Genomic DNA, 13,420 nt, shown 5'->3' on the forward strand with positions numbered 1-13,420 from the left:
TCCTGCTAGTTATTTCTCTCCTTCCCCTAGTTACAGACACAAGTCTCATCCCTAAAAGAAGAAAAGATCAGATTTAGGGCAGACACAATGACTGTCCTTGGCTATATAGAGGTTGTGATATAGAACAGAGATTAAATTCATTCCCCTCATTGTCCCAGAGATCAGGACTAAGAGCACTGGATAGAAATTCCAAAAGGGCAAATTTAGGCTTGATGTCAGCAGAAAGACCAGATGTGGATTGCGTGGTCTCAAGAGGTGGTGGGTTTCCTTTAACTCTAGGACTCAAGCAAAGGCTGCTTGACTGCTTATTGGGCTTGTTGTTGAGGAGATTGTTGTTCAGATGCAGACTGGACTAGGGGGCTTCTGAGGTTTTCTGATATCCCCTTCCTGGAATATAGAGGTTCTGTACAGATTTTATCTTAAATTACATTAATATGTAATAGTCCCCTTGGTTAGCAAAAATGTATTGCTTTTCTATCCCTAGAATAAAAATAAAAGATGACTGAAAAGAAAAACCAAATTGGCCTGTTTATTAAATAGAGGCATTAGGCAAATTCCATATAATTGTTGGTTAAAGCTGCTGGTGCTGACCTGTGTTCTTTGATGTTCCTTTTTGCAGAAATAGGACCTCTGACTCAGCCCAGCCAGAAAGAGTTGAATAAAGGGTGTCCAGAGGATGGAGTGGCCCCAGTACAAGGGGGGTCCTCAGGTGAGCAGAATAATAGCCTCAATCTTGACACTGAGCAGTAGCCACAAGGCAGCAGACAAAGTGACAGGGTGGTGGTGGTGGTGTCCATCAGAGGCTAGAGCTGACTTAAAGGGGCTGCTGAAGGGTTTTGGTTATTCTCTTTTCCTGCCTTTCTGTCCTCCTCCCAACTAGCATCTTTTCTCTGGCTCTTGAAGTGTCTGAAGTCTTCATGTGAATCAGAGTGGCACAAGTGGGTTCAGAATTCACAAGAAAGACTAGCTAGAAAGGCAGGCCCCAGAATTGGGTCAGGAGAAAAAGAATGTTCCTCTGGATCTGCTCCTCTCCAGTTCTAATTGTACCACTTATGATCTGGAGTTTCCTCCTCATTATGAAGAAAAGTATAGTAATCCTTCAACTATATGACAACCCAGAGTGCTATAGGGAGAAAAGCATTTTGTAAAACTCAAGATGTTACAGTAGTGTGATTTGTTACTGTGATGAAACAAAAAGGATTGATAATTTCCAATTAATTTTGCCTCTTAAGTGTTACATTATGGAATTGCAAATCCAGACTCCAGAATTCTATTATTTCATAGAATCACTGAGTGCCCTTGATTTAGAAGGAGATTACTTTCTATATTTTATTTTTCCTGGATGAATGAACTTGTAAAAATGACACAGAAAACCTTCCCTAGATGAGTTAAGTTTCACTCAACTCAAGATTTTTACTTCCCTTCTGTCTTTAACTGACTAGAGTTAACTACACAGTTTTGAAAGTATATATATCTTAAAGTAAATTGGACCAAAAGACTGTGACTGATGGAGTAAGAATTAGTGTGTTTAATTCTTACTTAGTGGAGTGATGGAGCTTTGCTTTTTCACCAGAGTCAAAGGACAGCTGTAAGCAGAGAAAGGAAGTACCGAAGAAAGCTGCTGGTCCAAGCAGAGTAAGTCCTTTATTGCTGCCGTGGCTGGTTGTGTGTTGGTGTCTTGTCTGGGCTTTCTATTCCCTTAGTTGTGGCTGCTTTAGTCTTTTAACAGCTCTCATGCTCATCTCTCATTAGGATTCTAGCAGTACCTTTCTGCTGCTCTTACTCTTTCTGTACTTCTCTTTCTCTCCCTCTCTTCCTTCCTCCCTCTCTCTTTCTTTCTGTCTGTTTCTATCTCTCTCTATATATATCCTCCCTGTACCCTCCCTCTTGGTGATGACCTGTCTAACTTGTTTATCACACAGCCACTAGAATCATCATCTATATACAGTTTGCGATCATGTCAGGAGAACACTTTAAAATCTTTCAGTGGCTCCCCATTTCCTTAAAGGAGATACGACTATATCCTTTAACCAGAAATTCCAAAGACTTACTGCAAACTACCTTGGTGGCAGGGAATTTGATATTCAAAAATTTTTTTAGTCATATTTAAAAAAGTTTTTGATACTACTGTTACAGACAAAAGAGTGGTTGCCATAAACTGTTACAGTTAAAAGAGTGGTTGCCATAAACTGTGACTGTGAAAATATGGGTTTCAAGACTTTGAATTTCCCAAACTGTAAAGATAATTTTTAGCATCTTGATTTTATATCAAAAATAAGTGGTCACCATGGGAAAAATTCCCAAATATGAAATATCCAAGTCAGCTGGGTTTTATGGAGATTTTAATTAATATAAATGAAGGAATTAAGGAAAGGGAGAGAGACAGAGTAAGAGGAAATAATAGGAAGGCTAAGGCCTAGGCCATTGGTCTAGGCCTTTCTCTTTAAGAGAGAAAACTAAGTCAATCTTTAATCACTCACCACAAACTCTAGTGTTCAGAGAGACCCTCCAGTTCAGCTCCTGAGCTCAACTAAGTTCAGCTGAGAGACTCCAATTCAGCTTCCTAAGCTGAACTAAGTCCAGAGGCCTTCCTTTTAAAGAGAATTTTCTCCTATGTCACCTCCCCTAAATTTTCACATCTACCAATCACAGTAGACGTTTTCCAAAGGACTGACCATTCTTATTTGTTCGCCATTCTGAACACAGTGTTCGTGATGGTGAGTTCGAACTCTGAGCATTTGCTAAGTAGCAGTAGGCCATTGTTGTTCATTTTGCCCACACCGTGTTTGCCGAGCACTCCTTTCCGTCTTTCATGGTCCTGGCCAACGCGGGTGTTAAAGTCTCCCAGTAGTATCAGTTTGTCATTGGTGGGCACTGAGTGCAGGACGGCACTCAGGTCAGAATAGAACTGCTCAATGGTCTCCTCTGTGCTGGTCAGTGTTGGGGCATATGCGCTGATGATTGTGGCATACCGGTCTTTGCTGAGAGGCAAACGGATCTTCATGAGCTTCTTGCTGATGCCCACCGGCAAGTCTGGCAGCTGTTTAAGCAAGTTGGTTTTGATGGCCAGGCCAACACCGTGGATTCTGTCTTCACTTGTGGCTCTACCTTTCCAGAAGAAGGTATATCCAGTGGTGGGTTCGCTGAGTGATCCCTCTTCTGGTAAGCATGTTTCGCTTAAGGCTGCGATGTCGATGTTATATCGCGCCAGTTCTTTACCGATTAAAGCTGTTCTTCTCTCAGGTCTTGGGGTATTCTCTCTGTCAAGTAATATCCTGATGTTCCATGCTCCTAGTAGGAGTTTCTTTGTGTTTTTGTTTTCTTTGGTTTCGACTGCTTAAAGGGATGACCCGCCAGCCGAGGTGTGCTGACTGGGTGTTTGTAGGGCAGGCAATGTTTGGGACACCTTTTCTAGTCCACTCCCTTGATTAGGGTGAGCGGTGCTGTCCTAGAGAGGGCTGCTCAGTCGCCCAGGATGCTGCCGAACGTCTCTGCTGCCCGGGTACAGGGCCGAATGACCACTGGTCTGTGGGCCGCCTATGCGCAGGATCGTGACTACAAGTGCCAGTGGTCACCTCCACCTGTTGCATTGCCACTCCCCCATCACTGCAGGTCTTGAAAAGGGTAGGCAGGGTTGGAATAGATGAGTGTGCCCAAAGATACTTGTGCGTGAAAGAGATTTAAGTGGAAAAGTCGATGCACAGAGACAGTCCCACTCTCTCGGCTTTGGAAGCCTGGGTCCATTGGCATGAAAAATTGCATTGGGTGGCCATGTTGTCCTTTGTGCTCCAACACGCCCCAAGCACTCCACAGTGCTTTGCTGCATAGCCATCTCAGTCATTGAACCTTCTTGTTGGTTTCTTCTGCCTGTTCTGTTGAGGCAGTCTTAACATGCTGGGTGAGCAAAGCCTTTGTTCACCAGGGGTCTATGACCCAAAGGCTACCCTCACAAGGTTTGGCTGGCCTGTTGAAGCCGTTGCCCGGGGTGTGGCCGCTGCCACATGCTAGCAGCTACTGGGAGCCACAAGTGAGAGGTGGGTGTCAGGTGGGGGTCAGAGGCTGGAGAGCTGCCCTAGGCGGGCACGACAAACCCTCCGTACCAAGGGTGCTACCCCTCCCTGAACACCCCATACACCCCGTCAGAATGGCGAACAAATACAAAACAACTTAGATGCATCCATGATCAAAACAGTGGCATCTCATTGACTACCTCATTGTATGCCGGTGAGACATCCAGGATGTACAGATCACCAGAGCCATGAGAGGAGCTGAATGCTGGACAGACCATCGATTGGTTAGAGCGACTCTTCAAATGTGCATTACGCCTTGCCATCCAAAACGCGCCCAGACAGTTCGCGCATCTTGCAACGTGAATCGTCTCAGAGATCCATTTTATCTGCAAACATTCCAGTCCTGTCTGGATGACAAACTGTCTGCCAAGGGACCACTCACTGGAAACCCAACCGAGAAATGGAACCAGTTCAGAGACGCTGTGATGGAAACATCAAAGGCAGTCCTAGGCCCCAAGCAATGGAACCACCAAGACTGGTTCGATGACCTATTGAACAAAAAGAACAAAGCCTTTATGGAGTGGCAAAATAACCCAAACTCTGCTCTTAAAAAAGACAGATTCAAGTCTCTCCAAGCCATGGCGCAGTGTGAGATCAGGAAAATGCAAGACCGATGGTGGGAAAAAAAGGCAGAAGAAATCCAGAGCTTTGCTGACATGAAAAACTATAAACAATTTTTCAGTGCCCTCAAGACTGTCTGTGGGCCATTAAAATCCGCCACCGCCCCCTTGCTATCCTTTGATGGTGACATTCTCATAAAAGACAAAAAAGGCATCAGCACCAGGTGGAAAGAACACTTCAGCCAGTTCTTCAACCAACCCTCCTCAGTCGACCAAAGGGCCCTTGACCAGGTCCCCCAAAACCGCATCATCAAGCAACTTGACATCCCTCCTTCATTAGAAGAAGTCCAAAAAGCCATTAAACAAACAAGTGCAGGCAAGGCACCCAGTAAAGATGGGATCCCAACTGAGGTGTACAAGGCCTTAAATGGAAAGGCACTTCAGGCATTCCATATAGTGCTGACCAGTATATGGGAAGAGGAAGACATGCCCTCAGAACTCAGAGATGCCTCTATTGTAGTCCTATACAAGAACAAAGGCACACGAGCAGCCTGTGACAACTACAGAGGCATCTCACTACTCTCCACTGCTGGAAAGATCCTTGCCTGTGTTATACTCAACAGACTCCTGTCATCTGTCTCAGAGCAGAACCTGCCTGAATCACAATGCAGCTTCCGACCAGATCGCAGCACCATCGACATGGTCTTCACGGTGAGGCAAATGCAGGAAAAATGCCTTGAGCAGAACCTGAGTTTCTACATTGTCTTCATAGACCTGATGAAGGCGTTCGACTCAGTGAACAGGGACACATTGTGGGTGATCCTCAGCAAGCTCGGTTGCCCAGCAAAATTCGTCAAACTGATCCAGCTCTTTCATGTCGACATGACAGGGGAAGTCCTATCTGGTGGAGAGACTTCCGACTGCTTCAGCATCTCCAATTGCATGAAACAAGGCTGCATCCTTGCTCTGGTAGTATTCAATCTATTCTTCACCCAAGTATTAAGACATGCTGTGATGGATCTAGACCTGGGCGTCTACATCAAGTACCATCTGGATGGCTCACTATTCGACCTTCGCCGCCTGACTGCAAAAACAAAGACAACAGAGAGACTCATCTTGGAAGCTTTCTTCGCAGATTACTGTGCTCTCATGGACCATCAAGAAAATCACCTTCAAATCATTGTGGACAGGTTCTCTACTGCAACAAAACTCTTTGGCCTGACTATCAGCCTCAGCAAAACAGAGGTGCTATTTCAACCTGCATCAGGGAGGCCAACTAACCAGCCGTGCATAACTATCGATGGCACGCAGCTTTCTAATGTCAACACTTTCAAGTACCTGGGCAGCACCATCGTCAACAATGGGTCCCTGGACCATGAGATCAATGCCAGGATCCAAAAGGCCAGCCAGGCACTCGGGCGGCTGTGCTCTAAAGTCCTCCAACACAGCGGTGTAAGCACTGCAACGAAGCTCAAAGTGTATAACGCAGTGGTCCTCAGCTTGCTCCTGTACGGTTGTGAGACATGGACACTGTACCGGAAGCACATGAAACAGCTGGAGCAATTCCATCAACGTTCTCTCCAATTAATCATGAGGATCCGATGGCAGGACTGAATCACCAACCAGGAAGTCCTTGACAGAGTCAACTCTACCAGTATCAAAGCAATGGTCCTCAAAACCCAGCAACGATGGTCTGGACACGTCATCCGCATGGACCCACAGCGAATACCGACAGGTATTCTATGGTGAACTGTCAGCTGGACTCAGGAAACAAGGATGACCAAAGAAAAGATACAAGGATCAGCTAAAGTCCAACTTGAAGTGGGCTGGCATTACACCAAAGCAACTAGAACTTGCTGCCTCTGTCAGAAGCAGCTGGCGCACCCACATTAACCATGCCACCACCACCTTTGAAGGTGAACGATGTCGACGTTTTGCCGCTGCGCATGAACGCCGACACCAGGCCACAGCCGCACCTCCCGTAACAACTGGAGTTCCATGCCCCATGTGCCACAAACTCTGTGCCTTAATCTTTGGACTTCAAAGCCACATGAGGGTACATTAATAGATGATAATGCACAAAGACAATCGTCATTCTTGGCTTCTGAGAGACTACTGCTACTGACCATTCTTAATTCACATCCTGTTATCACCTTCTTAATTCACATCTTGTTATCACCTCTGGGTAGACTAAAACTTCTGAGTATTTCACACCTCTTTGCTAAGGTTGTCCCTTGCAAGTTGCCTGACCTTTTAGTGATTAATTTGACCTTCATAGGTACTTTGCACCCTTTTGTATTAGATCTAAAAATAGACCTAGCTTAAGGGCTTTTGGCCTCACTATAAGTATGATTTAAGTACTTTTTCATTGTTCAGTAAGGAGTTTTACAACTTTATCTTCCCCTTAATGTATGCCTAAATATGGGCGGAGTAAGGTTAAGTTCTCAATATGTTCCTGACCAAGTACCTGCATTGTTTAAATGGGGAATAACCTAACCAAATCTTCTAAGGTTAGAGTCTGAGAAATTTTAAGATTCACACTACTAGGGGGCAGCTGGGTAGCTCAGTGGATTGAGAACCAGACCTAGAGACGGGAGGTCCTAGGTTCAAATGTGGCCTCAGACACTTCCTTAGCTGTGTGACCCTGGGCAAGTCACTTGACCCCCATTGCCTAGTCCTTACCACTCTTCTGCCTTGGAGCCAATACATAGTATTGAATCTAAGACAGAAGGTAAGGGTTTTTAAAAAAAAAATTAAAAAAAAAAGATTCACACTACTACTACTACTACTACTACTACTACTACTACTACTACTACTACTACTACTACTACTACTACTACTACTACTACTACTACTACTACTACCACCACCACCACTACTACTACTACTACTAACAGCTAGACAGTGACTCTGAGGCTTAATGGATAGAGCCAAATCTTGAAATCAGGAAGACTTGGTTTCAAATCTAGCCTCTGTCTGTGATCCTGGACAAATAACTTTCAGTTCCCCAGGCAACTCTCCCTTTTAAAAATTTATTACAATTTTTAAACATACAAATCAATATAAAATAATTGGATATATATAGGTGTTTATAACTTATAATCATAATGACACTATTAATATACATAATAATAATTAAACAAATAATGTAATTATAGTAAGTAGAGTATGAAAGCATAATAAATAATCATTAGTAACAAATATTCATGTGTTAGGTGAGCTTGTTTTTTGGTGCAATTTCTCAAAATGTGGTGTCTTTGACATTACTGTTTAAAATTATTTTTCAACTACTTGTCCTTTATTTTTTTTTAATTCTGCCACTTCCACTACCTCCCCCCTGAGCAAATTCTTTTTTTTAAAGGAAAAATAAATTTCTCAGTACCTACATGTGTAATCTGGCAAAACAAATTCCACACTGGACATGACCAAAAATATATGCCTCTTTCTTTAATTTTCACTTTTTAAAGGAAGTCATTTTCTAATCACTCTATTGCAAATATTAATAATATAGAAATAGGGCTTGATCAGTGATACATGTAAAACTCAGTTGAACTGCTTATTGGCTATAGGAGGGGGGAGAGAGAAGGGGAGGGAAAGAATATGAATCATGTAACCATGGAAAAACATTCCAAATTAAATAAACAAATGAATGAATTTCTGTGAATTAAAAATAAAAAAATAAAGGAAGTAATTTTCATTCTTTTGGATTCTTTATTCTTTTGGCTTATCATTCCATTGATCAGAGTTTTAAATTTTTCAAAGTTATTTTTCTCCATAATGCAATTATATTTTCATTTTGAGGAGCCAGTGATCTTTATCACAATTAGACTAGAACAACTACTCACTAAAGGTGGGGAAAGTAGGGACCATTTATAGAAAATAAAAAGAAGCAAAGAAAGAGCTCCTAGAAATTGTTCATCTTTATTAATCAAGCACTCAGCCCAATGATATTTGGATTTTGGGATTAATTAGCCCATTTTTTTTCTTGCAGTTGCCACAGATACTTTCCTCAAAGTATCCAGAAGATGATCCGGACTATTGTGTTTGGGTACCACCTGAAGGTGGGTTGATTCTTTTATAGACCAGGTTATTGATGTGTGAATAATTAGAAGTTCAGCTCCCTGACACTGAAGATTTTCTGTTAGTGAAGACCAGGGTAAGGACAAAAAATGTCCAGGACTTGTATGTGTATTTGAAAAGTATCCTTTCTATTAAGTAATAGTTTCCCTCCCTGTCTTTACTTTCTTTCCACTGTCTTCTCCTTTTTTGGCAGACCGCTGAATAGCTTCTCTTGCTCCCTAATTTTGCAAAAGTAAATGATGTTCCTTTCTTTTGAACCAGGCCAGAGTGGTGACGGCAGGACCCATCTTAATGAAAAATATGGCTACTGATTTCTGCAAGCTGCCAAGTCCTTTCTTTTATTCAGTACTACTCAAGAATTGTGGCAAGCACCATTACCCCGTGCAGCTTGTCACCATTTCAAGTTGGATCACCAAGGATGAGACGTTTGGGAGACTCTTTGTAAAAAATTGGATGTCTTGATCTCTTCACCCAGATTTTTGACTTTCTGAACTGATGATCTTTTATTTTTGTCTCCCTTCTGAAATGATTCATGTTCTTGGTGTTCATGTATCAAAGTGAAAGCTTATGTATGTATATAAGATAAGAACTGTGTACTTCCAGGCTTAGTAAAGCAGGAGAAACATGTTTTCACGAATTTTCTACATCATTAAAAAAAATTTGTTGATTCATGTCTCTTCATGACCCCCTTTGGGAATTTTTTTTTTGGCAAGGAGTGATTTGCCATTTCCTTCTGCAGCTCATTTTACAGATGAGGAAACAGGCCAAAAGGGTTAAATGACTTGCCCAAGATCACATTGCTGGTAAGTGTCTCAGAACAGATTTGAACTCATGAAGATGAGCCTTCTGTTGCCAAACCCAGTGCTCTATCCACTGGGCCACCTAGCTGTATGGAGTGTTCAGGGAAGACTAGCACCTCTGGTGTGAGGGCTTACCGAGCCCTTTTCAGGGCTGCTCATCCACTTGTCACCCAACTCTCACCTGTGACTTCAAGAAACTAGTGTATATGCAGTGACCACTCTCTGGTAAAACCTTTTCAGCAGATGAGTTGAACTAGGTTGAGGATAACTGACAGGTCTCAAACCTGACTGATCTATGGAAACATCTACCCCAAGCATGTGCATACTTTCCCCAGCTTAATGAGTGGATGAAAATAATTTGTTCCAATGGCCATGAAGGCAGCTGAAGCAGGCACTTTGAAATGCCTGGAGTTTGGTCAGACATCAGGAACACTGAGGTTATCCGTTGCATCCTGGGCCATCACCAGTCTTCCTGAGTTTTGCCATGCTACCGGATATGGATGATTCTGGAAAAGGCTGACAACTTTGTGCAACTTATACCCAATTCACAGGCAAGTCAAAATATCACCTTTGATGTCACTGGGCCTCTTTGAAAATAAAAAACAACATCACTTAATATGAGATTAAAAAACACTTCTCTAGTTATTGAATAGTGATTATAGAGTTCCGGGCTTGAAGTCAAAACAACCTGGAGTCAAAGCCACTTTTTGACCCTTTATAGGTGCATGACCAAGGGCAGATCATTCCTTTCTCTATAAAGTGAAGATAACAATACCTGCCCACTGGATTATTGTGAGAAATGAATGAGATGCTGCTTTAAAGGGTTTTCAAGATTAAGTTCTGTTGTCATCCTCCTTTAATTAGAAGGTAACTTCATATTTGGGGCTCAAATCACAGAGGGAGATCAAGGGGTATTGACTTCAGTGCTGCCTTCCCATGACATGTTGGAAGACCTCTAGCACATAAGAGAGAGTACATCCTAACTGTAAGATTTATTAAAGAGCATGGGCAAAGATGAATGTCATAGGACGAGGAGGAGTGGAGGGGTTGTGACCTGCATTGTTGCAAGGAGTGCCCCATCAGCAAAGTCATAGATCTATTGAAGTAAAAGTGAAAGGGCAATGAGCTAAGCTGAAACAGACCAGGAGCTAAGCTCCTCACCAGCATAGTGGCTTTATGACCAGTGTTCCAGGGCTTTCCTTTTAAAATTTCCAAATAGAAGTTATGGACCCAGTTGCTGAGGATGAAGATTGTCAGAAGTCTCACTTCAGAGTGTGTAATTATGGAACTGAATGACCTTGTGCTTCTATCTGTCCTGTTCAACTTTATTCTCTCCCCACTTTTTCATTACTTCAGGGAGCCTTTAATTGGCAATTGCTGTGACTTGAGGTTAATGTTTCTTCCCAGCACCTTCCAGATGTTGGTACAGTTTTACCTACGCTGTAGGCTGTCTAGTAGTGATCCCTGAGAAGAGATATCTGGCTTTTTTGGTCCCTTGTAGTCATAGAAACAAGTGACGGTAGCTGTGTGACTGGGCAAGGCCCAACTACCTACACCTTACTGTGCTTGTGCCTTAGAATCAATAGTTAATATCAGGTCAAGACAGAAAGCCTTTTTTTGAGTTTGCCATCTCTATCTGAGTGGGGGGGATTAGCTTTTCTTATCTCTGTCTGAGGTTCAGAGGTTTTAGCCCTAGGCAGATTGTCCGTTCTATGCAGTTGTTGTTCTGTCTTCCCGGGAAGCCAGGAGTTGCTGGTGTGTCCCTGTTACTGCCCTCCTCTCCTCGGCACCCTCCTGAAGCTTCTCCGTTGCCTTACTTCCACGCTCTGAGCCTAGCTTGGCCCTTGTTCCTGTGCCTTAGCCAGCCAGCACCTGCACTCTGTGGGGGAGGGGCCGCAGCTTCCCGGAGCTCCAAGGGCTCCTAATGAGATTAGCTTTCCCTGGGTTGAATTTAGTATGCGTGAGACTCTGATGGAAGGATCCAGCCAGGGGGTTATAAGCTCCCCCCCCCCTCTCTGTTTCCCTGCTGTCTGGGTGCCCCCTCCACTGGGTTAGGTTGTTTTCAGGATGTGGCCTTCAGAATAGCCGGCTCCCGAGGCCCTTTTGCCAGTCCTGAGGGTTGCTGTTGTTTCAGAAGACCCTGCTCTCTGAGGGGGAGGGGCCGTGGCTTCCCTGGGCTCAGGGCGAGGGCTCCTGATAAGAAGATTAGCTTTCCCTGGGTTGAACTGAGATTCGGATGGAAGGTTCCAGCCAGGGGCTTATGAGCTCCCCCGTCTCTCTGTTTCCCCGCTCTCTGTGTGCCCCCTCGACTGGGTCAGGTTGTTTTCAGGGTGTGGCCTTCAGAATAGCCGGCCCTGGGGTCCTTTTGCCAGCCCTGAGGGTTACTGTTGTTTCCAAAGACCCTGCTCTCTGAGGTGGAGGGGCTGTGGGTTCCTGGAGCTCTGGCTGAGGGCTCCTGATAAGAAGATTAGCTTTCCCTGGGTTGAATTGAGTGTGCCCTGAGGCAGGGACTTGAGACTTGGATGGAGGGATCCAGCCAGGGGTTACAATATCCCCTCCCCCCTCCCCCCCCCCCTTTCTCTGTTTCCCTGCTGTCTGGGTGCCCCCTCCACTGGGTCAGGTTGTTTTCAGGATGTGGCCTTCAGAATAGCCGGCTCCGGAGGCCCTTTTGCCAGTCCTGAGGGTTGCTGTTGTTTCAGAAGACCCTGCTCTCTGAGGGGGAGGGGTTCCCGGAGCGCTGAGGGCTCCTCCCAGGGGGTTCCGAGCTCCCCCATCCCTCTCTGTTTCCCTGCTGTCTGGGTGCCCCCTCCACTGGGTTAGGTTGTTTTCAGGAAGCGGCCTTCAGAATAGCAGGCCTTGGGGCTCTGAGGTTGCCTCTGCTGCCTCGGACTCGGACTCAGCGCTCTGGGTTGGGGGGGGGATGGGTCCTAGGACCTTCCTTCTGCTTACCCCTTAGGTCCGAGTGGTCTCCGGTTCTGGTTTTTGGGGGGAGCTGTACCTTTTGATCCAGGTCCAGGTCCAGGAGGAGGACTCCCGGGGTCTATGCTGTTGATCGTTTTGAATTTCGGTGTCCTAGGAGCATTTGGTTTGAGATCGGTAAGGAAGGGTTTCAGGAGATCTGGACTTTAGCTTTCTCTAAGCCGCCATCTTGACCGGAAGTCAGAAAGCCTTTTTTTGAGAAAAAAAGGAAAGAAAGAAGTGACAGGAGCCATTGGGATTGCTGAGGGCAGCAGGACCTAGCCTTTGACCCAAGTACCCCATTTTATCCAGAGGTAAGATGTGCTGCCTTATAAATTACTGTATTTGTGCTATTTCAGTGGGCTATTTGGAAGACTGCCAAAAAGTGTTTCCCAGACTGCTTCTGGAAACCCAAGTGTTCCACACAAAATGTCTGGGGAGTCCATGAAAAATGGCAGCATCAGAGATCTTCCAAATATTACATATTAAATGATGTGTAAAAATATTAGTCTGGTAGTTTTCAGGATGAAAGAGGCTTAATTTTAGTTTTGTTATAAGATTTCCCCATGTACTTGTCTTGAACTCCTGACATTCTCTCTGTGACCCTGGACAAATTACTTAGCCTCTTTAACCTCAGTTTCCTCATCTGTAAGATGGGGATAATAATTTTCCCCTTGGGGTTGTGACTTAAATGAGATTTATGCAAAGCATTTTGTAAACTTTAAAAGTGTTACATAAATGTCATTTTGGGATGTTTGGCAAATTACTTCATCTCTCCACTTCGGTTTTCTCCTTTATAAAATGGAGCTATTTGCAGTCCCTAGTTCACAATGCTGGTGAGGAAAATATTTTGAAGAGCCCTCAAATACTAGTAAATACCAGCTATTACCATTTGTTTCCTTGGGCACAGTAAAAGTGGTTTAGGCCCTCGGTGGAGAGGAACCAGTTCAGG

At 44.2% G+C, this 13,420-nt stretch overlaps 1 protein-coding gene across 1 annotated transcript in view; it reads left to right on the top strand.

The window, feature by feature from the left end:
• SLC4A1AP (solute carrier family 4 member 1 adaptor protein) overlaps positions 1 to 9,377 on the top strand; it is a 34,036-nt gene extending 24,659 nt beyond the window's left edge. The window contains exons 11-14 of the mRNA XM_001380497.5: positions 620 to 709; positions 1,574 to 1,635; positions 8,622 to 8,691; positions 8,972 to 9,377. Coding sequence (XP_001380534.3) covers positions 620 to 709; positions 1,574 to 1,635; positions 8,622 to 8,691; positions 8,972 to 9,021 — 272 coding nt within the window. The 3' untranslated portion in view covers positions 9,022 to 9,377. The remainder of the gene's footprint in view (positions 1 to 619; positions 710 to 1,573; positions 1,636 to 8,621; positions 8,692 to 8,971) is intronic.
• Positions 9,378 to 13,420: the final 4,043 nt, after the last annotated feature.

Source organism: Monodelphis domestica, chromosome 1 (genome assembly GCF_027887165.1).
Source record: "Monodelphis domestica isolate mMonDom1 chromosome 1, mMonDom1.pri, whole genome shotgun sequence".
Taxonomy (NCBI): Eukaryota; Metazoa; Chordata; class Mammalia; order Didelphimorphia; family Didelphidae; genus Monodelphis; species Monodelphis domestica.